Source organism: Lichenostomus cassidix, chromosome 5 (genome assembly GCF_008360975.1).
Source record: "Lichenostomus cassidix isolate B80296 chromosome 5, HeHo_3.0, whole genome shotgun sequence".
Classification (NCBI taxonomy): domain Eukaryota; kingdom Metazoa; phylum Chordata; class Aves; order Passeriformes; family Meliphagidae; genus Lichenostomus; species Lichenostomus cassidix.
In genome coordinates, this window is record NC_139486.1 from 21,608,390 (window position 1) to 21,635,400 (window position 27,011).

The 27,011-nt window shown below is 50.2% G+C and overlaps 2 protein-coding genes across 3 annotated transcripts in view; both read left to right on the forward strand.

Moving 5' to 3' along the window:
• Positions 1 to 4,988, forward strand: part of SPTLC2 (serine palmitoyltransferase long chain base subunit 2) — a 75,784-nt gene extending 70,796 nt beyond the window's left edge. Inside the window, exon 12 of the mRNA XM_085061658.1 lies at positions 2,154 to 4,988. Within this exon, the coding sequence (XP_084917784.1) occupies positions 2,154 to 2,156 (3 nt within the window). The 3' untranslated portion in view covers positions 2,157 to 4,988. The remainder of the gene's footprint in view (positions 1 to 2,153) is intronic.
• A 1,347-nt stretch (positions 4,989 to 6,335) lies between these two features.
• On the forward strand, positions 6,336 to 25,558 carry ISM2 (isthmin 2). 2 transcript variants are annotated; one of them, XM_085061661.1, is made up of 7 exons: positions 6,336 to 7,408; positions 11,442 to 11,574; positions 21,121 to 21,381; positions 21,857 to 22,226; positions 22,998 to 23,138; positions 23,654 to 23,731; positions 24,203 to 25,558. In XM_085061661.1, exons 1-7 carry the CDS (start codon positions 7,248 to 7,250, stop codon positions 24,718 to 24,720), a joined length of 1,662 nt encoding a protein of 553 aa, XP_084917787.1. In that variant the 5' UTR covers positions 6,336 to 7,247; the 3' UTR covers positions 24,721 to 25,558. The 2 variants fall into 2 exon arrangements, with proteins under 2 accessions (XP_084917787.1, XP_084917786.1); XM_085061660.1 differs by lacking the exon at positions 11,442 to 11,574 and having other exon boundaries at positions 6,337 to 7,388.
• Positions 25,559 to 27,011: the final 1,453 nt, after the last annotated feature.

Below are 27,011 nucleotides of genomic sequence, written 5' to 3' on the forward strand. Positions count from 1 at the left end.
TATACAGTACATGACTGTTAGGAGAAGCACCTATTTCATGCAGATCTGGGAAACACTGCTGCCCTTTGCCATGTTAGTTCACCGTTTCTTGTCATATATGAGGTGTTCTTCACTGGCCTTACTGCACATGTGGACAACTTCAGTCTTGTAATCATACATTACATTTTGGCTGGCCAGCAAAGTCTCAGTTGGCACCTGCATGTCTGTGTAGGCCTTCCCTGAAGAGAGAGAATATCCTCACAATTGTATTGCATTTGACATCTTTATTCTTTCGTATTTCTGTTACTGATCAACACTGATCAAATCAGTGTTCACTGAGCCAGCTGCTGTTTGGAGTCTCTATTTGCAAGTTTCATACTGTCTCTCTGTTTAAAATAGATGCCTTTGCTCTAACACACCTTAGAACTGGTCTGCTACTTAGTCTTTACATCTTGAATTCTTTCTGTGAACAGAATGGATCAACAAAAAGGTACCAAAAATTTTTAATAGGAGTCAGTTGCACTATAGTTTGTTTCTGTATTTTATACTTAGACATATACAATTTCTGCAAAGATAGTAAAATGTTAACCTTGTTTCAGTTAGGTTGGGTCAGCTCTTCACTTTGGGTTAGCAAGATGCTTTTTGCAGGTAACAGGTTTTAGAAACAGACTCATCATCATAATACTAAAGCAGAGGGCAGCTCAAAGCTCTTTGTGTGGTGCTGCAAAAAAGAAAACCAGATTAATTTTTTTAAAAATTCTTTTATGTTCACTCTGCAACTAACAGGGAAGGAGTACTTTGGCCACTAGAACCAAGCAATTCTGTAAATACATCAGGTGATTTAAGGCAGAATTAGCTTCTGTTTTATAGGATATCTAACTTCATGCATTTATAGATCTTGTTCCATTTTGATGTAATGGGACTTCAAAACACTGGTTCATTTTTTAACCGTTGAATTTCAGAAATTTAATTATATGAGAAGAACTGAAATTGTTTGAAAATAGCTCCAGATAACTATTTCTTTCTTAGTCCATTAATGTTGGTTGGCTCTTCTTCTGGAGCAGAGTGTGTGCGGAGTCTGAGAAGTCTGTATGTGCAACTTAGATAGCTATGAAATAGTCTCACATGTTCAGCCAGAGAGTGAATAAACCACAATTAGCTGAGCTTACTTTCTCACTCGTGTTCTGCCCAGGACTAGCTCTAACATTCCAGCAGATGACCTGCTTTCTGACTTCAAGAAGCTTTACCTCAAAGAATTACTGATTTTTTTTGTCTCTCTGGATTGTACTAGGGAACAAGAGGAGGTTAGTACAGGAAGCCCTGACTTCAGCCTTGATCCTATTAGCTTGATCATGGAATGGTTTAAGAGCAGATAAAACTGACCAATTTAAAGGCTTGGGTCAGTGGGTAGCTGTTTTGAGCATTCACAAATGTACAGTGTGTTTGTCTGCTGGGTAATAAAGCCAGTTTGAAAACTGATGCATCAAGTTAGAAGTAGGTTATCATAGATTCTACAAGTCTTGAATCTTAACCTTATCTCTGGGAATCAGTTTTAGAGCAGCTTGTCTTTGGAATGGAGAAAAGCATCTGGAAAAATCTTCATAATATAGATAAATCCTGTGTAATGCTTCCAAAATTGTCAGTGTTTAAAAATTACTAGTGTCCATTTGGTTTCTAGAGTTGTTAAGGAAATTGTGTTCAAGCTTCTGCCTTTTAGTATCTTTCTGCTGTGTCATGCTGCCTGCATATAACTTTGAGTTTTGGGTTGCAAAGACACTTCAGAAATAATTCTGGCAGTTAGTAGCATTTGCAAATTGGTTGGTTACATTTCAGCCTTGCCATATCCTTTTTGGGAAGCAAATCCCCCCCACTCCCCTCTGAGGCCTTTTGTTCAAGAGAACCTGTTTTGCCAAAGTCTGGTAAAAATAATGAAACATGTTGAAACTGCTTCTGAAAAAGTAAGAACTTCCAAGTCCAATATTTCACACTTTTAATTCAGTAATTCACTGGACATGAGAGCCAGGAAAACCTTTTTGCATCTACTAAAAAAAAACCAGTACTGGTTTGTGCTAGGCAAACCTACAGTATGTATGCTATCACAGAATGTGTAGGATGGATTCCTGCTTTGGTATTTATGTACTGACCAGAAATCTGTCTCCTTTTTCTCCTGGCAGTAGAAATGAATGAAAGAACCAATCTTGAGAGATCACAAAGGAAGAAAAGCTGCTTAAGAAATAAGACTTCAGTCCCTGCCAACTTTTCAGAGACATTCTAATTGAAAATGACTCCTGGTATTTCTTAAGAGATGCAAAATTCAAAAGAAAATGAAGGCTGCTTTTGAACAAAGGATTTTGCCCTGTACTATATATTGGCTAAACTTACTCATAAATATACAATAGTTACCTTCCCAGTACCTCTCTGAAGAACTTAAGAAGCAAGTTTTTGCCTCTGTTGAGCAGAGTGAAGAGTTTAGAACCATGAGCATTTTTAAGGCTAATGGCCATATTCTTTCACTTGTAAGAAAATTGAGAAGCTCCTTTTACTGAGCATCAGCAAAGAGCAGATCTGCTTCTTGTTAGAAACTGGCCTTCCCAAGTTAATCTTTGTCTTAAGGAACCTGATTATTAGTTTTTCTTTAGTTCTTTGGCAGAGAAGAAACCAAGTTTTTTTTGTGTCAGAATATTCAGGGCTTTCATTTTTGTTTTTTACACAACACCAACTTTTGTATAGTATATATATGTATGGTATATTTAACTCTTAAGTTGCTATATCTTTTCCCTTCTAAGTAGCATCCTAATGAACAGTTCTGGTTCTTGAGTTTCTGATGTAGTATGCTTCTGCTTTAGCCAAAGACTCAGGAGCAAGCTAACCAAACATCTTTCTGTGATGAAGTCACTCAGTGAAGGAATTGCATTATCCATCCTCCTCTTGCTGTTTCCTCTGAGAGTGCAGAAGTGGTACTCAGTATCAGAGCTGCACCTTCACACAGAACAGGCAAGGGAAGTGTGCCCATAAAATCAGTGACTCTGTGCTGTGTGGATGAAGGACCAATACAGCAGAGATGGAGAAAAAGGGTACTCAATCATCACTTACTTTCAGCTGTATGGGGATCTTTCATGTGTACTTGAACAAGTAGCCCTAAATCAGGAATGCAGCTTTCAGTGCCTAAAGGGACACTCCTCTAAAACTTTTCCACACCAAGTAAATACTTATTCTCCTTTTGTGCAAATTTTGATTTCTTTACCTCTGAAAAGCATTTGGCTTACAGCTGTTTGCTCGTTCAGAAGCCATCTTGTCCGTTCAGGGAGATCATAGGATAGGTTGGAGGAAAGCATGAGCATGACTCTTCATTTCATCTAAGAGAACACCTTCAGCATTGGATCTGGAGCACTATGCATGAGCCCCCCTTGCTGCATCACAGAGAAGCAAACTTGTGGAGATGTATCCCAATATACAATGCTCAGTCAGAATTTATATAGTTTATATGTATTATTTTTACAGTTTATATGCAGCCAATTAAAGTGTCAAGCATGCTGGGATCTGTGTGGGTGGCACCTTCTGCATGGAGATTTGAGACATCTACAGTCTGTTCTGTTTCAGCACTAGTGAAGTGCTGAGCTGTTGGAATGCTCAGTATGACCCCTCAGCAGGTGCATTGTTGTCTTTGGTGCTGGACCTGATACCCAAGTAGCATTGGACCACTTTTTGGGAAAACCACGTCTCATTTGACCTGTGTGACCTGAACATGGTTTGAAAAGAAAAAAAAATCTCCAATGCCATTCTGATGGCTTTGTATTCCTGTAGACATCCCCAGCCTTGCAGTTGTTCACCTGTTCAAGGATTCAGACATATCAGTAGAGCACAAACATAAAGTGTTTGTGTGAAGTATTGTGCTTTACCTTTCACTAAAGGGAGAAACATTTGCTGCAGACATTGGAGTTGTTGTGTTGATATCACCAAAAGGGGCCAGGTGAAGCACGTGATGACTGTGGTGTGTGTTGAAGGCCTTAAACTGTGATTCTTGCTATGAAGAATTTAAATTAAGACTGACCTTGAAGAATGCAGTGGATTTTAACCCATGGAAGAATACTCTGCGCTGCTGTTTCCTTGGGAGGGAGAGGTTCAAAACTCAATTTGTGTGTGACCCTGGCTAGCAGCTGTTTAAGGAGATGTCTGTACGTGGGAGCCAAAAGCAGTGCAGTTCTCTGCACTGATGTTCCTGTGTAGCTTACATAGTTCCTATGTAGTTCCATCAGTAACTTGTTCCTGGGCTGCTGAAAGTGGGAGACTCATTGAGAGGGTCAGGGACTTCAGAACCAGTGGCAGCTAGCAAATTCATTTCCTCAACAGTAGGTGAACAGGTCTCACATGAATATGCCAAGGGTTGGTGCCATTCCAAAAAACCCATCATGAGGTGAAACATGCACCAAACCATTGACCGCTGTAAACATTCTTTTTTTTTTTTTCTTTTGTGAAACCTCATCCTATTCAGACAGTATTTCTGCTACCCTCTAATGGTATATTAAGTTTAATACATCTCTAGCTTCCCAATATTAACTTCAGACCCATTTGAGAGAGAACAGGAATGCTGGAGCCTGAGGCTTTAGGCCAGGAGCACCAAAGCCAATGGTGGCCCACATTTCCACAAGCCCTGGGCAGAATTACCAAGTCACAGCCCTTCATCTTAAATTGCACTGTATTCTTATGCCTCTGTCTTGCTATAATGTACATATATATTGGATTTTTTGTAGATAAGACATTTTAGATAAAATTTTTAAATGGGCTCCCCCCAAAATATTTTATGCCAGATGTCTAATTTTTTTTACACTCGTGATTAACATGAATATGGATGCTTTGTGGGCAGGGAAAAAGATAAATGGATGGTACATTGGCTTTAAAGAGGTAACAATGCATGTTTAAAAAACACACTGGAGAAAAAAACTGCTTGGGAAAAAATTCATTCAAATATATTCTATGTTCTGCATAATAAAGACTTTAAAAAAATGCTATATTGTGGTTTTGGCTTTTTTTTTCTTAATGCTAATGAGGCTTTTCCCTATTAAGGAGACCAAACCCTTTTCCTCTTCCTTCCCAGTCCCTCTCCCACCCACCCCCAAAATAAAAAGCTCAAAAAAAATCAACCCACAAATTTCATACTCGAATGACTGGGTAAAACCGTAGCCTATTTGACAGCTCAGACAGATCATTGTTCCCCTCTAGCCTTATGCTCCAGTGTCAGGAAACCTTGCATGTGAGATGGATGCTTAGCTATTTTTTGGCAGTCTCAGGTCCATCGCACAGCAGCAGCCTTGATGTGCAGTCTAGAAAAGCCACTTCTGTTGCAGAGAGATGCCTGCAGTGGTAGCTGCTGTTCCTGACGTGCAGCACTCCTGTGGTGAGTGCCCACTGTAGCTCAGTGCTGGCCCCAAAAAGCTGCTGTGCTCGAAAGGCAGGCTCCTACCCTTGGGTGCTGTTAGTGTCAGGCTGCTCTCAGCTGTCATGCTGCTAATGAGACGTTTGAAAGGGCTTCTTGATCCATCTTGCATGGGATTCTTGACCTCACATCTGTCTTGCAGTCTGTGTCTTGTTTTAAACATTTCCTTCCATTCATCTCAGCCCTAGGTCTGCATAAACCAGATGTCGGTATTTGAAAAGGAGGTGCAGGTCGTGATTTTAGCTGTGGATACACAAATGGGCCCAGGTGATTTGCAGCTTTATGCTAAGGCTGCTGTAGAAATGTTGGGTTTTCCCTTCTAGGTGTCCCTTTCTTGGACTGTGCACTTTTCCTTAGTGGACTGCAAAACCTTTCAGTGTCTTTCCCTAATAATTCTTTAGTAATCCTTTTCCTAATTTCCTCCACAGGCTCATGAACGCCTGTGGAAATCCTGGAAAATATACTCTCTAGACCCCAAGTAAAACAGCCACTGCGTGTTTCCAACAGGCTTTGAGGGTTGGATAAGATGCTGCCGGCGCAGAAGAGAGCAGACTTTTTTTTGAGTGGTAGAAACTTCCTCCCGCAATTCGGGAACAGCCGGAGCTTTCACCGGGAAGCACAGAGCCCCGTTTCTGCCTGTCGCGGGCCGGCCCGGGGCGGGGGCCCCGTCCCCGCTCTCCCGCAGAGCGGCCCCAGCCCCGGCGCTCGGAGAAAGGGGAAGGGGCGGCTTTTGCAAGCTCTTCTCCCCGCGGGCACGGCGGGAGGCTCTGAGCGCCCTGCCCGGCCGCGTCCCCGCTCCCGCCCCTCCGTCCGGGGCGCCTCCATCCTCCCGCCTCGTGCGGCCGGGCCGGAGCCGCCGGGCCCGCAGCCGCCCCGCCCCGCCCCGCCGGGAGGGCTCTGCGGCGGCGGGGCTGCCCCGGCGGGAAGCGCCCGGTGCCGCGGGGTTCGAGCGAGGCCGGCGCCGCCGAGGCGCGGAACAAAGAGCTCCGGGCCGGGCCGGCCCCGCCGGAGGGGCAGCGCCCCGCGGGCACCGCCGGGTGAAGGGGGCGGCGGCCGCCCCGGCCATGCAGCTGCCGGGAGGGGAGGAGCGGAGCGGGCGGCGGCGCCCCGGAGGGGGCAGCGCCCGGAGGGAGAGGGGGAGGTCTGGCAGTGCCGGCAGCCTCCGAGCGGGGCAGGGGCGCGGCGGGGCCGTGCCCGGGGCCGGCAGCCGCGGCGGTCGCCCGGGAGAGGCTGGACCGCGCTTCGTGCGAGCAGGAGCCTCTCCCGCCGAGCGGCCTCCCGTCCGCCCGCCGGTGCCCGGCGTTCCCTGCAGAGCCGCGGCGGCACCGGGGAGTGACTCGGCGAGGGGAGGAGAAGAGGAGCAAAAGAAATCGGATTGCCGAAAGGATTAGGAAGTGGGGTGGGGAGGCGAAGCTCTCTCCCCCCCTCCCTCCCCGCACACATTTGTGAAGCTTTTTCAGAGTTATCCTTCAGCATCAGTGGTACCGGCAGGCGAGCCCGGGGGAGCCGCGACAGCGGAAGGTGCTCGACAAACTGCAAGAGCGATCAGAGGGAACGGAGCGGCCCGGGCCGGCAGACCCTACCCCTGCCCCTGCCCCTAGCCCGGCCTCTGTCCGCGCCCGCGGGGCACCGCACTCCCCGGCTCTGGTGGTTTTTTAATATACAAATATATATATATATACTTTTTTCCTTTTACTTATTTTTCTTTTTTTTTTCCTTACGTTTTTACTGCTCCCCTCGCTTTTTCGGAGGGCAGGATTTGGAGCATTGCGGGCGGGCGTGCTGCCGGACTGCCTGCCCTGGACGTGCTAGGCGGGGAGAGAGGAAGGGAGAGATGCCTCTGATTAGAGGGAAAGTCGTGCTCATCCTAGGATTCGTCTTCCTGACAACTTTCCTGGCTGCGGTGAGAGGGCTACCCGTGAGGGGGAAACAGCGCAGCAATAGCCCGAAGGAGAGGAGCTCCAAGCTGGCGGAGGTAGGGCAATTTTTGGGGAAGTACGGAGGGCCGGGAGGGTGCTAGGGCGGGCTCCTCCTCAGCCTCTGCACCCCCTCTCGTGCCCGGGGAAGCTGAGGGGGGCAGCCGGCCGCCTGGGCGGTCATCGGGGCTGCCTTGGCGGTAGCTGTGCATCTCGGACGGCAGCAGCATCCAGCACGTGTCCCGCGGCCCGGCGCCCAGAGCTGCGGGGAGAGGAGCAGCAGCAGCGAGGAGAAGCAGGGTTTGGGGCCCCGCTTTTATGGGCTGTTTCCTCACTCGCCATGGGGCAGAGCCCTTTCCCGGCCTGCGGGATTCTCGGGCAGCCTCAGATCTTCGCACTGCACAGAGGCTGAAGGAAAGGGATGGATTTCAGCCACCATCTCTCCTCCCCTCCCCGCTGAGACGCCCCTGAGGCAGGTTCCGGAGCGGCCATGCTCCCTTCTCACCCCGGCAGCCGGGCAGTGCCCCCCGGGACAGGCGGCCTTGGAGCCCCTCGGCCGGCAGGGAGGAGGGATGTCCCGGGGCTGCGCCTCTCGCTCCTCTGAGCGCCACATCCTGGCCCGCGCTGGCTGCCGAGCGCCGAGTGGGGAAGGGGAAACTGCAGCAGGCAAGGAAGGACTGGCCAGACGGAGCCAACTGGTGGGACCTGATGGGGATGACAGGAAGGGAATGGGAAAGAAACCGTCGGGAGAGCGGATAGTGAGAAAGACTACTGGATGGTTAAAACAAGCTGTTTCCATCTTGAGACTATTCTCTGGAGGAAAAGTTATTCAGGCAGCAGAGCTGTATTTAAAAAGTACTCTTTCAAATAATGCTGCTGCTAAAAGTAGATGAAAGGAATGATTGAGAAAAGTGGCGATAGGAGGAGTTTGAGCAGGACAGGGAAAGAGCAGCTCAATCCTCGCTGGCGATACGCAGCGGTATGGAAAGCAGCAGATTTGATCTTCAGTGTCAGACTGGCAGAGGAGGTGGGAAGTGATGGGAATATACCTTATTGCTAGTTAGTGCCAAAACAGCATACTGATCTGTGGAGGAGGCATGCTGGCAGCTCCTGTCGGATGCACTGAACTCCATTCCAGCATGAAATCCAGGGCGTAAGTGTGAGGAGGGAGTCTGCCACATGGAATGCTTGGCCAAGGGGCAAGAGAGGGCACAGGCTGCATCCAGCCAAATACCATTAGTCAAGCCTGGTGATGGTTTTGAGTGGAGCGCAGGGGGAGCAGATGCAAAGAGGACTGCTGGGGATTATGTACTGCAGCACTGATAATACCGTGTTGCTGTTGTACTTTGCTAGTGGAACTTCAGCCATAGGCATAGGTGCTGCTTCAATTGCCAGACAAATGCCAGGCAGAGTGAGCTCAGGCTGCGGCTGCAGAAGGAGTAGGGATTTACATTTGAAATCCAAGAAGGTGTTGCAGCCCTGTGGCAGGGACCAAGGATAGGGACAAGCTGTCTGTTAGGAAGTTGTGCACGTCCCCGCCACGGGACCCTGCAGCACAGTCTCTCGCTCCTTTTTATCTGACATCTAAAATACACGGGAGAGCGGGTGAGCTGCGGGCAGCCGCGGTTTGTGAATGGCTGTGAATGGGGAGCGTTGTGCGGCCAGCCAAGGATCACACACGGCACTTACACAGCGCGGCCTCTGTCCCCGGGACCTTTGCTTCCTGCAGAAATACAAACATACAAGAGGGTTATAGGCAAAGGTTTGAGGGTGGAGGTTAGGAGCAAGGAGGAAGTTGAAGAATGGATTCCTCTGGCAGTCTCTTGGTGCTCCTGTGCACACCCTGCGTCCCTCAGAGTACTGGCGGCACAGTTCTCATGGCAGGGAGGAAGCAGTAGGTATTGGCATGTGTCTTCTGGTCGCATTTTGAGATTAAATCCTCTGTTTCTGGTGCATGCAGGGGACAATTTAGAGTAGTCATGCCCAGCTGTTTGAACTAAAACAGAGAGCACAAGCGCAGCAGCATGGTGGTTAAAAAAAATCCAGAGTGATTTTGGGTCATCTGCACAGATGGTTCCTGTTGCAGCACTGATACGTCCTGTCTCTATGGCAGCAGGGCAGCCACAGCTGGAGTATTGGTTACAGTATGGGTAATGCCCTACAGATGTGGGTAGAATGAAGGGGGCTGTGAGGAGAAAAATAGAAATGACAGAGCAGATAGACAATCAAAACCATTAAACAATTACATAACTTGGACTTATTTTAATTTAACAACTTCGTTTAAAGCAAGCATTTTTCCTTGGTTTAAAACTGAATGAGAATTTTTGTAATCTGTGCTGAGCCTTAGAGTTGCATTTCTACACTAAAATAATTTTAAAAATTCAAATAGGTTTTCCAGTAAATTTTCTGAGATAGAAGGTCTTCTTCTTATTGTAGGAAGGATGGAGGGAACACATGCTTTTTTTGGGGTGCTAGCCTTATTGGTATGTCCAAAGTCATGTACCTCAGTCAGGATCCTTTACTTCCAGACATTACCATTTACATTATCTCAGCAGTGACACTGGTCAGCAAAGCCTTGCCTGAATTATACTGTGCTCAGCATAAGTAACAGATGTAGTGAGAATATTTTGCTATTAAGTCTATTTGACTGCAAGTGAAAAGGCAGAATGAAAAAGCTGAAAGGCAGTTTTCTTTCCAAACTGGGACTTAAATCTAACAAGAGAAGGTACCTGCTCGTTTGGAGGTTTGTTGGTGATGTTTGGGAAAGCAGGTGGGTTCAGAAACGGCAGACAGGTCTACAGCAGGGTTTTTAGACGAGCTTTTGCAGGTTGGATGCATCTTATTTTGGTGCAGGCAGAAATGTGGCAGGACGGAGCACTGACCACTAAGTGGCTCTTCAGATTTGAGTAACGTAATAGTTAGAAAAGCTTGTGTTCCAAAGACAAGGTACAGCTCATCACATCACTTAATGGTTTATTTATATGAAGTCAGGAGATTTAAATAAAAAATATGTTTTGATAAACTCACTGCATTTCAAAATATTGGCTTTGAACATTGTTAATAGATGTTCGGATTCTTTCCAACTGATACCAATCAGTTCCGGTGCTCTTCTGGTAAACAGAAAACAGCCGAAGTCCTAACATGGGAGAAATGTAAACGTTAGGAGTGATTAGATCCGTGTGAACCGACACAACAGCTTCAATAGTTGTGCATAGGAATAGCAGTGCCAGCGGCAATGGTGATGGGGATGTTGGAACATCCTGGCAGTGACGGGGTGAGGCAGAGCAAGCCGCCCAGTCCAGCTCTGGGGCGCTTGATGGGTGCTTTTTTGTCGGAGGGAACCACTCGGAGAGAGGGGCCCAAGAGCAACATCAGCAAACTCCTCAAGGCCCCCGGGGTGTTACTGCAGGGCTGGGACAGGGGGCAAATCCAGGCTGGAACTTGCTGTTGGAGTTCCCCTGGTCTGAGGCTGTGAGCAAAGCAAATCTGGCATCTGCGATAAGAGATAATGGAAGGCAACAAAAGCAGTATCAAGCATAGCATAAAGGCTGAGTTGGCTGCAAATCAGTGGGTTTGTGCAGCACCTGATACAGCTGGTTCCTGGCCTCTGAGAAATAAGGAAACAAGTAACAACAGTACAGATTATTTACTGGTTAAACCAGGCAGTGAGAACAGCAATGTGAAACTATATGTAAAACTGAAGGTCTACACCTGATTAAAAATCATCGGTAGCAGTCTTGATTTAAATCAACCTGCTCTGTGCATAAGTGCATGTGAGTGTTTAAGAATTATATGTATAGCAATGATGTGACGCCTGGCCGGAAATGTCAGCAAACAGAGAGTGAAGGAGCTCCAAGGTAATGTGGTTAGGCTGTACTAGATAAAAAAGTGTTAAAAGGAAAGAAATATCAGCTGGGCTTGAGTGGAGTTTGTCAGGAGACTGTAAGTCGGGATAGGCCTGTCATTTGAGAGCCGTAATGTAGGCTGGACACATTGGTTTGGGGAGACCACTAGGGTAATGGGCTGCACAGGCACAGAGGTTTGCAGGAGCCTGCCCTGTGCCTCCCCCACCAGTTCTTGCTCCCTCTTGACTCCTCCAGAGCTCTGCCAAGAAGAGTATCTCAGTTTCCCCGGAGCCATCTGGCCCTGCTGTGGATCTGCAGCTCGTGTTGTCACCCATGTCTGCCCTGCGGGGAGCACCTTGCCTGGCTGCTGCCTCCTCGGGAGAGCCCAGCTGGGCTACGAGTGGGCAGCTGGGTCGGTGCTGGCTGCCTGCACAGCCGGATCCCTGCCGCCACTGCGGGCTGTGTCAGTAGCAGAGTCATTTTGCCCGAGGATGTGCTTTTTACCTTTTCATTTCTTCAGCAATTAAGCGTTCTTGTCCCTGGCTTTGTCCTTGGCGGAGGTCGGATTTGTGGGTACAAAACGTTCACTGAAGCATCCTTCCGCTCTGAAAGGGGCTCTTTGTGTGCAGGGAGGTACTTCGCCCTTTGTAGCAAATTTCCTTTTGAGAAGTGCCAAATTATCTTAGTCAACACAGTTGAAAAACCTCCCGCCCTGGGGCTGAGACAGCAGCAGTAACAAAGGAGAGCCGGGTGTAGGGAAGCTGCCCAACAAGGGGGCTTCTTCCATTTTCACTGCACAAATAGGTCTGCTGCGTTCCCATTGTTACAATCAAAGGGGTTCCTGTAAAAGGCACATGTAAGGGGAAGAGATTAGGCATAAATCGCCCCACAGGGTATTGCCCTGCACTCTCTCTGGGTTCCTGAAAGCGTCCAACTCGTGCAGACCCAGACAGGCAAGCTAGGGGACTCATCCTGCCTCCAGCCATGATCCCTCCCAGACCGGTGGGGTGATGGAGGGGGTGTGCTTGAAATTAATTCCTGCTTTCCTCTTATCAGTGTCTTAGAGGTAGGGAGTGCAAACTGGAGATATTCTGTTTTCCACAGTAGCAGTAAGAATTCTTCCTCTCAGAATAATCCTCAAAACAAGAAGCCTGACACTTCCCATAGGGAAGTCTGAGCTGTAGACAGGCCAGCAAGGTGTCCTGTGCTGTCCAGCTCCTTCAAAGCAAATGGTATCAGCCAGAGGCTCAGGTTTTGTATAATATACTAGAGCAAGCAAGAGATTGCAGCATATTTCAGTGTTAAATAGCTTTTGTTTCAGACAGAAGCTTGCAAAAGTGCAGTGCAAGGACTGTTTGTTTGTTTGTTTTGGTAGAATGTTTTTGCAAGCAGCCTTCACTGGGCAGCCTGATGCTTTTATGTGGTCAGCTGTAAAAGTCAGCCTGCATGGTGTTGTTTCCAAGCAATTCTGTTTCTCCACGTTCCCTTTGTGTAGGAGCTCCAGGGGCTTGTCTGAGAAGCTGTTTGAGATGTACTTTCATCTCAGTGCTTATGAGATGAAGACACCAGAAATATGGTGACCTACCTGCCTCTGAGTCCTAGGTGGCCCTTGGCATGAAGGGCACCAATGCCTCTTGGGCTTCAGGTTGGTTTAGTCTCCAGGGCAAGGATACAGCTTCAAAGGGAGCAAAACACAGTAAATTGCTGCCTTCTGCTGCCTCCTGGCACCATTAGATAGGCATGAGGTGGAGACTGCGCATGCAGGGAAGAGGTGGAGAAGCATGGGTTTATCTTGGCTTAGGAGCTGATGGTTGGCCTGGTCTGTCAGAGCCTTATCTAGCGCTCAGGACCTGAACTGCAAGGCAGGTGTGGGAACGTGTCCCAAACCAAGGGAGCTGCTACCACAGAAGGCTCAATAGGAGGCTGGCACATGGCATGGGTACAGCTGCCTTCCATCCCAGCCTTGGCAGCCTGAGCCTGGGGTGAGCAAGGCAGCTCAGGCTCTTTCCCAGCTGCTGAGCCCCCAGGGACCTGCTGGCTGAGGAGGCAGTATTTGCTGGATGGCCTGGAGGTGCTGCAGGAGGTGCCCCATCCATGGAAAATCGATACCTCTTAGCTTTCCTGGGATGTCCTCTCTTCCTCACCACTTTGGCACTCTCTCCTGCTGCCCACCCTGCCCTCGCCTTCACCTGCAGCCATCCCCACAGCAGCCAAAATCACAGGGAATGCCTGCTGCACTGGGCCACACCATGCACACCTCCAGTGAGACAAGGTGTTGTACAGATATCTTCATGTATGCAGTTCCCAACTCCTTCCTCTCTGGAGACAGTGTGGTTTTATTGCATGCTAAGGCTGCTGGCTCCTTAAAAATCAAAAGTGGCTTGGGAGGGGAGTTGAGCTTGACCCCAGGCTGGGGAGCTGCAGCAAAGCACCTGGGGCAGGGGCTGCTGGCTGAGAGTCATCCCAGCTTTGCCCTTCAGGAAGATGAGATGCAGCATCCCTGCCTGGATCACTTGCTGTGCAGGGCATGGAGATGCTCCAAGTCTGACTCAGGTACCCATTTTGTCTGTTGAAAGGATCCCTGATGGACTTGCATTTGTTTGGTTGGCTGCATTCCTTGCCCCACTGCTTGCATGGAGGGGCAGCCTTTGCACCCTGTGTGGGACAAGGGGAGCAGGTGCCCCCTGCACTCCCTCCTGATCTGTGATCCACCCCCACCACCAGCAGGCAGGGGAGGCTGCTGTTGATCTGGTCCTGTCAGTTTCTACATCTGTTCTGCAATATTTGGGGTTTTCCTCCTTTTGCAGTTTTGCCTGGGCTGTGGCAGGCAAGGCAGCAGCAGCTGGAGCAGTTGGAGGGTTACGGTGTGCAGACTGGCACATGCGGATCATTAGCTGGAACAGGTTAATGGTTACTGAAGCACATGGGGTTTAGAGCTGGAACAAGTTAGCAGCACTTCCCTCCGATGCATTAGGAGCTTACGTGTATTACAGCTCAACTATGTTAACAGAAACCATGTGCCCCTGGCAGGAGCATTTGCCAGAGAGCACCAGAGGGTGTGGATGTGTGTCTGTTCACCTCTTTGGGGGACCTTTCCATGCAGTCTCTGCAGGGGCCTTGCTCCCGTACCCACGACTGCAGCAGAAGTCTCTGGGTGTTTAAGTGATGTGTGCCTTGCCACCAGCTGGTGTCCTTGCAGCAGGCACCATCCATCAACGATTGGCCCTTGGGATCTGTGCACTTGGACAGAGTCTCTGGTGCGAGGACAGCCCCGTCTGCTGTGGGACATGTCAGTGGTGCCAACCATATGCTCCATCTTTGTCACTACAAGGGCTGTGTGATTAATCTGTGTAGAAAGCAGGCCAGTCCCTCTTTTGGGGCAGGTGAGGAGGAGAAACTGAGCTGAGGTGAACCTTCTCAAGCGTCCTCTCCAAGTATGATGTGGGAGACCCACATGTGTTCCTGGCCTTGCTGCAGGCTGCCTGAGGAGCAGGTAATTTTCTTTGTCTGCAAAAGGGGAGTTTTGCAGACAAAGAAATTTGTCTCACTGTTAAAGTGGGAGAAGATATTGATGGTAGAGAAGCATCTGCCAGTGAAATGACTGTGATCTGCATGAGGAGGGCAACAGCCTGGCATGGTGAGGTGAAAGGCCATGAGGCTGCTCCTTTTCCTCCTTGTGTCACAAGTGATGTGGGGAGTGTGGATGCCCACAGGAGAGCCGACTGCGGTGAGAGGAGCTGGGATGTGCCAACGGGATGCATGGTGAGGAGCATTCTCAGTAGCCTGGACAACTTCCTTATTTTTGGTGTTGCACAAAGTCAGCTATGCTGTGTTTTTGCTCCTCATGGTACTGTGTGCTGCTGCTTCTCCGTGCTGTGGTGTCTTCTGCTGCAGGGCTGGCTTTGCCTCAGGGGCAACTGAGTCACTGACCTTGGAAAGAGTTTTGAGATTACAGTTGTTGCAACTGTGAGACATGAAAATAAATGTGAAATATGAGGAAGCCTTTGATGCTGCCTCCTACAGCTCCCTACCCAAGACAGTTGGGATGGAGCTAGTTAGAAAAGAAAGTGATACCATATGATCTAAAGTATTTTGATAACTGTGTGAAAATTATAATCATGAGGGTGTAGTAATTATCTGCACAGCCCACAGTTTGCTGCTGGCTCCTGCTGGTCTGTCATAAATAGGATCTACCCACATAAGCATGATTACCAACTGCCTTGTCTGTTCCATGAGCACTTGTAGAACTCTTCTAAAACCTAAAGGGAATCTTTATTTTAAAAAAAGAACGAACCACCACAAACAAACAAACAAACAAACCAACCAATAACCTCCCTTCCCAGCACCCATGTAAGTTGATCCTGAGGTGGACCGGATATTACAGCAATTGGGAAGTCATGGTTCTGCTCTTCACTTGTGCCACAGCCCCTTTTTGGACAGGAGTGTAACCCAGGGCACAAGAAGAGGGAGGCAACTGGAGGTGATAAGTTCTTTAAATTACCTCTGGCAGATCTTCCAGAGCTCACCTGTCAAATTCCCAAGTGGTAGCTCCTGCTAAGCCACCTGCCTGTAAGTCTAAATGTGTTACATCTGCTGACTGGGACTGTGGCTCAGTCAGGCAGGAACTGAGCGGCATCTTGCCTTCCCTGTTATCTCAAAGGTACCCACCCAGCGCTTGACACCTCTAGAAGCTGCTGTGCTCTGTCAGGGCTCTGGGAAATCCCTTAAGTGGGTGATGAGCTGATGGGTGGCAGAGGTCACTTGCCTAACGTGCATCTCATGGATTTTCCATCTGGCTGAAAGACTGCCAGTGGACGGGTTTTGTGCTGGTGGATGGGTTATGAGCCAGGAGGATCAAACTACAGCCCTCAGGAGGCTGTAGTGGTTTCACCTGGCCGGGCTAAAAAAGCCCTTTATTTGAGCAGTGCCTCGTAGAGGAGAAAGCATGCACTATGGGAGGGAGGCATCATGGCACACTGCATTTGTTCCTGGTGATTACCCTGCATTCAACCTTACTTTATTTCAGAAACTACACGGTTATTTGTTAGCACTAAAAAAACCTCCCTTTCTCCCAATCCCACTAGCAAAAACTGTCATGAGCCTTTCTCCAAACTGCAGCCCCAGAGCTAACCTCAGACATGCTGGGTTTCCTTCTAAAGCAACCAACCAGCCTTCTCTACTTCCATAGCTTTATAGTATGGCTTTGTAGTAAAATCCTGCTCTGGAGTTGTTCCTTCCTAGTTTCAGTCCAAAGATAATTTTTTTTAATACTTTCTCCAGATCCTTGCAGCTCATTTAGGTAAATATAAAAAGAAAAGTTTTATGGTAAAAAAGATAAAAAGAAAAAAGCATTTTATACTTTACTCATTCATAAGTGGGCAAGTTTGCAACAGGCTGCAGGACAGATTTTAAAATAAGGTTGGAGAGAGCTTGGGGAAAAGAGAAGGAAGGTCTATTCAGGAAAAGATCAATAGTTCTTCTGGTGGTTTCTTGTTTCAATACAGCATGGTAAAACTGTTCAAAGGAAACCTAACACAAGCAGTAATGATTAAGCAACAAAAGCCCCCATTCCTTATAATTATAGCTCAGTGTGATACCAGCCTTTAGCAAATACGTCATTTTCTTCACGGCAGTGTTAACAAGCCCTAAGCACAGCCTGAATGTTGCCTCTGATCTGACTGCCGTGTGCACAGGTTTCTTTGGTTCAAGTTGAATGAGTTTATGTGCTCAATAATTGGCTTGGGATAGGTGTAGGCAGAAGCTGCATCTTCTGAGCTTGTCTTGTGCTGGTGACTTGCTTGTTCCACTGGCTGCTGATGCACAAGCTCCAGCAGTGCTTCCCTGCCAGGGGAGTTCTCTCAGATGTACTTGGATTGGTTTAACCCCATGATGAGGGGCAGCTCTGCTCAGCAGTGTATGTGGTTACTAAGAGCACTGCTGGTGGGTGCTCTGGCAACTTGCAATGCCTACAGAGATGCTGAGGAATGAGCTGGAGGGACAAGTACCTGTGGTTGTGTAAGTGACAGTGTAGTGATGTCCCTGATTGCCAAAGTGCAGTACAGCACAGGGACTAGTGTGTTGATGTTTTCATTAAACTGCTGTAGTTTTTATGTAAGAGCTGCAGCACATGAACATTGGTCATTTGCTTTCTTAACCCAGATTTAGTTCAAAGCCTCAGGGACATTTCTAGCAAAATCACAAGTTTTAAGAGCAGAAAAAATTACTAGAGCCTTGAACTTCTTTCCTAGTGCAGTTGCAGTATTCATGTGTTGAGCCTGGTGATGTGGATTTTATAGTCTCCATCAGGGAAATTGTCACTTTTCTTGGTAGCTGTTCCTGTGGATAATTACCTAGGGCATTAAAAGCACAATCCTTATTCCTCAGTTAAATTTGTCTGGCTTTGACTTGGGCACATTGATTCCTATTATGTGTTTCTGTTCTGGATTATAGAGTCTCTGGTGCCTGATGGATTACTGCCTTAAAGAACTGGAAAACCAAGCCGTTGCTTTCTTTTTTCAACATGACAAACGAATTGAATTGTACAAGTCTTTCACTGGAAAAATCTTTCCATCCCTTGAAATGTTTTTGTGGCTGCTCCCTTCATCATCTCCAGATTTTCGAGCAATTCTGATAAAGATGTATGGACTAGAGATGGAAAAATGTCAGCCTTTAGTCTCTAGAGCAGTGATTTGTGGCCTTTTCCCACACCTTTTCCACACACCTTTTTGCCCATGTTATGTACAAACTAAGCATGACACCAGGGTAAATTGCTAATGAGTTAATTCCCCTTCCAAACATTTCTTCTAAGCTTGTGCCCCAAGATGTTTAGCTGGTCAGTCCTACATGTGGGGGAGCCTGGGCTATGTGCGAAGGGCTCCTGGGCTGGTGGGTCGGTGGGTGTGACCCTGTTTGTAGCCTTCAGTCAAAACATGATCTTCACAAATGGAAAATCCATGCTCTTTCCTGAGTGCTGCCCCAGAGTTTCTCTCAGGTTCCTGGCTTGGGAACCCTTATTCTCAGCTAAGTGTATGCAGGAGCAGCTGCAACAATTCCTTGTTCAGCTTTTTCCTTTGCTTGGTGCTGGCTGGTTGCAGGAGAAGGCTGGAGCTCAGCTGAGTAACATTGATGGCTTCCCAGCACCACACCCTGCTTCTGTGGGGTGGTGGCAAGTGTTCTTCCACAGTGGTGGAAGGAGAAGGGAGCTGCTGCTGACCAGCTCTGCAATGGTTTGCAGGCTTTCTCCTGTGCTCTATAGAGAGCAGGGGAATAGAGTGTTCTGTCTGGACAAGCAAAGTGTTCTCTTCCCTTAGTCCACTGCGGCAGCTTAGCTCCAGGCTTGATGGCTTTACCCAGCTGCTCCTGGGACAGTGCAGAGCAGAAGGTGGGTGTCACACGGTGGGAGTGCAAACCTCAAGGGCAGCTGCTTATGTGGCTGTCAGGGGACCCTTGATGACTTGGAGAAGACACATCTGATGCCATGGGTGTTCTGACCTGGGAGGAGCACTGGGCCTCCTAAGAACTTGTTAAATTCTATGGAAGATTGGCTGGGGCCAGGGCACTGAGCCTTATTTGGGGGGGACATCTGACGCAGGGACAAATTTTAACCCAGCAAAGCTTCAGAGCAATGCAGACGTCAACAGGAGGGAAGCATTGGGTGGTACATTGCAGTGACCATTGCTGAAGGGCTCTGGGCCATCCAGAGCAGCCACCCCGTTGTCCTTATGCCTCCAGAGTATCTGGGTTCTGAGGGAGTTCTATTTGCCCTGCAGCACTCTTGCAGCCAGTTCCCCTGGAGCAGTTTCACATTTTCCCTGTGGGAACAGTATTCTGAATTTCTTGAGCTTGTTTGGGCGTAAAATCTGAATTAGGCACTGAGTGTGAATTTGGAGACTTTGAGTCTGTTCCTGGCTTGTTTGCTGTGGTGTCCTTGGATGAGCTCAGATCTTGTTGCTAGAGGAGACCTCACTTCCCGTGTGTATTAAATTTGGGTTGTCTGTGAAATGAGCTTACCCAGCTCAAGAAGCTCTTTGCAAATTAGGCAGGAACGCCAGCCTTGCAGGGCTGTTGTCAGGCTCTTGTGCAGGGATTGTGTTGGGCATGTGCAGCTGGCAGCAAACCCAGCACTAGCAGGCAGTGTCATGCAGCCAGCACTGGGACATGGCCAGGTTTGCCCGCTCAGCCCCCCTTGCCATTTTTGCTCCACCTGGGCTCCTTGCTGCCTTCCAAGGAGTCCTGCAACATGACAGGAAACCTAGCAAGGTTGCTGGGAGATAGGCAGAGACAGAGCCAGGCATCATTCCCATGCATCCTTCCCAAAACCATTGGATGGGGACAGAGGCAGCTGGGAGGGGAAGGTGCATGCAGGTGGGACTGTCTGCTCACATTTGCTACCAGCAGTGCCACAGGAGCCCTCCAGGCCAGGGAGAGGGGCAAGCTCCAAACGCTCTCTCCAGGAAGCAGAGGCTCCTCTCTGCAGCCCTCCCTTCGGGCCCATCTGGTGAAGTCTGTCACCGGCCCTTCCTTGCGTTCAGCCTGCTCTGGGCAGCAGCCAAGGGACCAGCAGCGTCCCTGCTGCTCTTTTCCCTCCCCCGAGGATGGAGGGATCGTGGGCTTTGATGTACAGGGACAGGGCTGGGGACAGGCTGTGTGCGCTCATGAGAGTCTGGCCAGGCTCCAGCTGCCTTTGAAGTGCTCCAGTGATCAGGATGAAAGGGAGGGGAGTCCTTCCCCAAACCATCTGGCTCTAATTGCAGGTAGAAATGCCTCTCTGCGTCCCCCCCGCCCGGCGCAGTGGGGAGGGGGCACTCCATGCTCTTCGTTAATCCCACGGCTCTCGACTGGGCTGACGCGAAGGGTGAGAGCTTGGGAACAAAAGGGGGTTTCAGCTGGGCAGCCAGAAATAGGCAGCCACTGGTGGAGATGCTGGGAGTTCGGGCACCTCTGCTCCCAGCCTTGAGCTGCGGGGCCCTGCAGACCTTCCCAAGGACGCCCGTGCCACGGGGGGGCTTTGCCAGTTGTTCCCATCTCCGGTTTCTCGGGCACACTGGAGCCTGCTGGCCCCTTGAGTCACGCTCTTTCGTGCCAGTGCGCACCGAGTGCGGGACGAGGAACGTGGGAACTCGGTGTGAGCGCAGTCATTTGGCAGCGTTCGCTGGCCGCCTCCCTGGCCCCCCGCATGACTGATGCTGCCTCTCCAGCAAGGCTCCCTGCCTGCTGTCCCTGCTCCTCCTGGGACTGGAGGGCTGGCTGTGAAATGCCATGTGCCCCTGGAGTGGCAGCAGCCCTTAGAGCCATTGGCGGCACTTGCAAGTGAGTTTTGTTGGCTTGTTTGGCTGGGCATCTTCCCTTTCCTGAAGAGCTAAAGGTAGCTCTGTTATATCTACCAGCAGTTTCTTTCCCTCTTCGTGGTAGCCTTTGGGCAGCATCAGAAATCTCAATTAAACCTGTGTTGCTCAAAGTTTGTCTGCCCTAATATCAATATCACTGAATAATTTATTTGGGTGAGGTTTTCCCCTTTGTCATAAAGCCCTTGTTGTAAACTTTCAATATATATATATAAAATTATTAAACATGAGCTGTGGTAACTCTGTGAGCAGAAGCAGCCCGTGCTGTTACCCATCTCCAGGGACTGAGCAATAGCCAAAAAGGGAGAGTGAGAAATGGAAAGCCTGGTGACTTGGGCAATGGGACAGCACAGGGGTGCAGAGAGGGTGGGTGTGGGGCTGGGAAGTACCAGTCTGGACGTACCTGTAGGTTCAGGTGCATCGGGGCTGAGTGCTGGCACAGCACAGGGCACTTGGTATTAACTTGATTAACAGGTTAATTGCTATCCTGATGCTGCAGTAAGATGGCATGGAGGAACTGTTTGGTGCAGGAGACCAAACCCGTTGGCTCCCTGCCCCGCCCCACTCAAGAGATGTTCTCTCGCTGACTCTTCCCCCTCCAGGTCTCGGCCTCATCCAACCCCCGTTCGGCAGGGGACGAGGAGCTGCCACCATCGGGCAAGGCGCGGGGGCTGAGGCGGAGCAGCCAGGCTGGCCCGCGGCGGCACAGGCGCAGAGGGGTGGCTCAGCAGGCTGCCAGGAGCCCAGCGGTGCCCCAGCCCAGCGCTGATGGCCGGGACGAGAGCTTGCCCTTCATGCTGGACCTGCAGAACTTGCCGGGGCTGGCCAATGTGGACCTGAGTGCCCAGAACCCCAACATCCAGGTGGGGACAGGGTCTGGGAAGGCCACGGGGGGATGTGGGTGAGCACTGTGGTGAAAGTGGTGCTCTCCAGCCTCATTTGGTTCCCTAAGAGGAAAGATCTTGTAAGCGTGGTCTATGAGGCCACTGTCATCTGTCTTCTTGGTGACTACCAGCTGCAGATAGCTGGCATGGAGAAGCTCCTCAACTGAGGAATTTGCTCACAGCCTTTTCCCTAGTCCCCCCAGCCCTTCTCTACAGAGCAGGAGCAAACACTCCTGTGTGGGTGACCTCTCAATTTCTGAGGGTGGCCTCCAGCCACCCTGTGCTTCCCACCCTGTCCCTGTTCAATCCCTCTGGATGGGAAGAGACCATTTGCATATGGTCCTGCAGCCCAGGGTGTCCCTGGCCTCTCGGGCTGGGAACCAGTGCATGGTCTGGTAGGTCTGTCCAAGGGCTGTGCCCCAGCTCACTGCTTTGCCTCATATCTGCCCGCCAGGTGACCATTGAAGTGGTGGATGATCCTCAGGCTGAGATGGAGATGGACTTGTTGAAGGAGACAAGCAATGACTGGTCTCTGACATCCTCTGAGTGGTTGTCTCACAAGGACCTGTTCTGGCCACTCTTCTGGGAATACACTGACCCTGCTGAAGGGGAGGAGGAGGAGGAGGAGGAAGAGGAGGAGGAGGAAGAGGATGACAACCTGGATGTAGAGGACAGGGAGGAAGAAGAAGAGGATGATGATGAAGAGGAAGATTACACAGCAGAGTATGAGGAGGAGGAGTCCATGCTTAGTGGAGTAGGAGGTAACTGGGACCAGCGATGGCCCGGGCAGAAGAACTGGATCTTTAAGGAAAAATACAATTATGGTGAGTTCTCTTGGCATGTGCAGCTGCCCTGCAGACCAGCACTGCCCTCCCCTATCCTGTCTGGCCCACAGCCCTGCACACTGGTGCTTAGTTCCTACTTAAAAAATAAGCAAGCATGTCAAGGAGCAAGGCCAGCACTCAGATGGGGCTGCCAGGTGTCAGAGATGCCAGTGGAATTGTCCTTGCATGTAATCACATTGGAGCATGGGTTCTAGCTAAGGCATGCTCAGATGAGAAATACAGTGTAAATGTTTAATGACAAATCCTGCTGCCATTGACTCAGGTTCCTGCAATGACACCAGTGCTAGAAGCCTTTTCCACAGACCTGGACACGCCCCAGAGAGGAGCTGCAGAGGGCTAGTTGGCAGATGCTAGCGGGTAGATGGGCTGGGGCACCACAGCAGCTCCTTCCTGTGGCTTCCTGGGCATGACCCCAAAACCAGCAAACCTTTGTTAATGTGATGCTTCAGCATCATAGCCAGTGTGTTGGGCTGCTTTGGTGAGGATGGGGATAGGCAGCCGATACTTGTTGGGGTTGGTATGACTGGGAGCAAAGCTGTGAGAATGAGAGCCTTTGCTTAGAGCTGCTTCCATGGGGCTGGCAGTGGGGATGGGTTTGGCCCTTGGCATTGCGTGGCCAGGCACCTCCATGTGCCCCAGGCAGCACTGAATCTGTTCAGGGATGGAGGCAGAGCTGAGGTGGCTGTTGTCCCTGCTCCTGCTAAAGCTTTGCTGAGGTCCATCACTCTGCCTCTTCCCTGCCCTGCACAGACTATGAAGATGAGGAGGAGTGGAGCCCATGGTCCCCTTGCAGCATCACCTGTGGCAGTGGCAGCCAGAAGAGGACCCGATCCTGTGGCTATGCTTGCACAGCGACGGAGTCGAGGACCTGCGATCTGACACACTGCCCTGGTGAGACCCTGCCATGCCAGTCCTTGGGTACTGTGTGACCCTGATGTGGGCTGGTCCCCCACTGCTGCAGGCTGGGCATTGCTCATGCTTCAAGAACTGGTTATGTTTAATGTGATTAGGGCTAATGACTGTGGGGCTTTGTTTCCACAAAGAAGCTATGACTTGGCTTCATGGCTCTCAGGCAGTTGTGTGGGGCCCAGGGGTGGTAGAGCTGGCATCAGGCTTGGTGTGTGACTTCTTGCACCTCTCTTACACTGGCAGCTTGAAATCCTCTCCTGAGGTGTATTGGAGACAGTTTGACCCACTGAGATTTACATAACTGACAGCCTCAGACAGGTCTTTTGGGCTAGTCTTGCTGCTGGCCCTTCCTTCCAAACACAGGGCCATGTTACCAAAGAAGTAGCAGGAGAGGGGCTGGGAGATGGATGGTGTCTGGTGGGCATACAGAGGGAAAGAAACCATTCCTCCTGGTGTTCAACCTGGCTCTTTGTTCTGGTTTTTTTTTCTGTCTCAAGGAGCAGAAGGAGAAATGGTCTTGCCCACAGAGGAGACACCTTTCAAAAGTGACAACACCACAGAGCTGTTCAACTCAGGTCAGCCTCTGCCTCTGCCTTGTATTGGGGGCTTCAGTGACAGACCTTGGGAGGGTTGTAGCTGGCTGGTGGGGAGGGCTCTGCCAGAGGATCCTGTGTCTGCTGTCCAGACTTAAGTCACCCAAACCACTACCATGTGCAGGCTTCACTGCTCATGCTGGGAAACCCAGTTGCTTCCACAGCCCTGGTACAGCACAGTCCTGCTTTAGAGGTTCAGTGGCTGAGGCCAGCCTGCCATGTGCCCTCTCCTGTGGGGGAATGTTTCCAGCCTGACCCCAGCACAAAACCTCTTCTCTCTGTCACTGCCTCTGGTGGTGGAGCCTGGCTCTAGGTCTTCCCAAAAGCCTGGCTGCTCCTGCCTGCTGGTTGCAGGCTCCACGGTGGTGTTGGCATGGCTTCAGGCAAAGGGCAACTGGGTAAAGTGCGGTGCAGAATGTGCATGCTCTCACCCTTTTGGTACCCTTCTCCCAGAGGTGGACAGCTGTGAGAAGTGGCTGAACTGCAAGAGCGACTTCCTCACCAAGTACCTGAGCAAGGTGCTGACAGACCTGCCCAGCTGCCCCTGCTCCTACCCGCTGGAGGCCGTCTACAGCGCCGTCAACCTGCGCGACGAGCAGCAGGGCAAGAGCTTCCGATGGCGGGATGCCAGCGGCCCCAAGGAGCGCCTGGACATCTACAAGCCGACGGCGCGCTTCTGCCTGCGCTCCATGCTCTCCCTTGACAGCACCACCCTGGCTGCCCAGCACTGCTGCTATGATGAGCACACCCGCCTCATCACCCGCGGCAAGGGGGCTGGTGTCCCCAACCTCATCAGCACCGAGTTCTCCCCAGAGCTGCACTACAAGGTGGACATGCTGCCCTGGATCCTCTGCAAGGGTGACTGGAGCCGCTATCATGCCGTCCGGCCCCCCAACAATGGGCAACGGTGTGCTGACAACCCCACCGAGGAGGAGTACCTCTCCCAGCTGCAGGAGGCCAAGGAGTACTAGCCACAGCCACTCTCAAAGGTGCCACAACCACCACTGGCTTGCACCCTTGCTCAGCCTGGCGAGCCCTGACCCTGCTCATGGGCTCCTCAGTGGTGCCAGGCAAAACGGGGAGGATGTGCCGTCTGTCTCATCCTCTCAGAGGGATGTCTCAGCCCCCTTCTGATTTCTGAGGGTGCTGGTGGTTATTGTGGTGCAGTCCCTGCCATGCCACCCAGGGCAGTCCAGGGCTCCTGGCCTGGCATGTGGAGAGCAGCAGGGGCTGGGAGGTGTAAAGGGAACAAGGGGCTGCTCCTGCCTGCTTTTATTCTCTATGATCTTTCAATGCAGCCTGAAAGCTGAGCACGGGTGAAGTGGGCTCAGCTCCTGCTGGCTTCACGCCACCTCTGAGGAGCTGCTGCAGGCATGGCTGCCTGCTCTTGCCTGTATACCTGCCCTGGCATGTGCTGGTTTAGGTCTGAAACTGTGGGTAGGTCTTCCTACAGAGTGCAGGGCTGTCCCAACCATGCGTATGGAACAGGGCCTCTCCTATCCTTGAGTTTGTCCATGCACAGTTGGGAAGGAGCAGGGAAAGGCTTAGCAGGGTCTGGGGGAGGGGGCTGTGGGGCAGGAGGAGACTGGCTACCTGGGCTTCCTTGGCAAGAGTGCCTTGCCACCAGGGTTTTGGCTGCCAAAGCTACACATAGGTGGATCTCAGAGGAGGTCAGCACAGGGCACACACCAACTGTGTGCATTTCAGCCCCTCTGCCTTGATGTTTGGAGGAGCAGGGTGGTAGTACCTGTGCAAGTCACAGCATTAGATCTCCACCAGACCTTGGACCCCTGACAGTCCCCAGATGGTCTCACGAGCAGCTGTGACCCAGCCCAAAAGAAAGTCCCATGTTGCCCCCTCAGCCCTGCTAGTGGCAGGAGGCACCTTGGCCACTACTCATGCCATTGCTGGTGAGGAGCAAAAAGCACTGAGCCAACCTAGGCCCTGCTCCATGCTGTGTCTGCCCATGTCCCCAGCTGCTCCATGCTGTGTCTGCCCATGTCCCCACGTAGAGGCAGCCCAGACAAACCAAGTCATGGGCCCCTCAGGCGTGCTTCCAGGCCAGGCTCACAAGTGTGGCTCCAGAGGAGGAAGACACGCATGTTCTAATAGTGTCAATAACTGGTGTCCACGGATCATGGATTGTGATGTGTTCTGTTGGCACTTTGGTCTTGCCTGGGTTTCATTCAGCTTTTCACAGGTCCATGGCAGTGTCTCCCAGCATATTTTGGAAGCTTTTCTGCAGAGAAGCTAGGCTGAGCACCTTTGTCCCTGGATATTCAGTTGCTGAACTGGCAGAAAATTTATAGCTTTTATTTAACAGATTTTATGCATCAGGGGAAATAAAAGTCAAGCACACATAAAGAAGAATGGAGTCATTTCTACACTAGAGGTTTTACCCAAGGCTGCTAGCTACTCCATGTACTTCTGCAGAGCACTGTTGAACCAAAAAACTGATTGCAGAGGTCCTTGGTTGACCATCCTGTTCTGTCTGTCCTTCTTATAGGAGCTTTCTCCAGCATCAGTGAATATCTTTGGTCTGGAAGGTCTTTCGGGAGTCTTTCTGAAAGCATCTTTATATGTGTTGAGTATATGTTGATCCTTTGGCCTTGGTTACTGATAGAACATTGCATCCTTGGTCATCCATACCTAAGACTTCATAGCTGGTGAACCAAAAGCATTAATGAAGTTATCACTGAATTATTCTTATTTAACTATTATTACACCCTTGTATCCCTAGACTCTGGATATGGGTTCTATCAAATACAGGCAGACATCATCCACTTCCCAATAGGCATGCAGTCTGAGATGACCAGTGTTCTGTAAATGGTGAGAAGGAAGAGAACCAAATAAGCATGGATGGAGACCTAGACCCTGGAAAATTTTTGTGATCACTACATGTTCTCTAGCCCAGATGGTCATTCACTTGCTAGTTTCTGGCAAAAGGTGGGTCATGTAAAGGTGGTCAGGAGGGGCTGATCTGGTGGCTTGGTTCTGGGAGCCAGGGAGTCTTAGCAAGAGACGTGGAAGCAAAAAAAATTAGCTGAAGGAAGGATAGATGAGCTTGTTACCTGCGGTCATTTAGCAGAGCATGTTTCCACTCCCATACCACGTGCCATCATTAACATCATCAGACTCTTAGAGGAGTTTATTTACCATCAGTGCAGACTTCTTTAAAGCAGCCTCCTGTTGAACCTGCCTAGTGTTCAGTATTGGACTCACGCATGGAAGCAGGACTTGTACAAACAGCCATTCTTGAAGA

Coding starts and splice junctions, on each gene's coding strand:
- ISM2 (XM_085061661.1), top strand. CDS start 7,248: ATGCCTCTGATTAGAGGGAAAGTCGTGCTCATCCTAGGATTCGTCTTC. Junction 11,575..21,120: donor AGAGCCCAGCTGGGCTACGA/GTGGGCAGCTGG, acceptor TTCCCCCTCCAG/GTCTCGGCCTCATCCAACCC. Junction 23,139..23,653: donor CGATCTGACACACTGCCCTG/GTGAGACCCTGC, acceptor TTCTGTCTCAAG/GAGCAGAAGGAGAAATGGTC.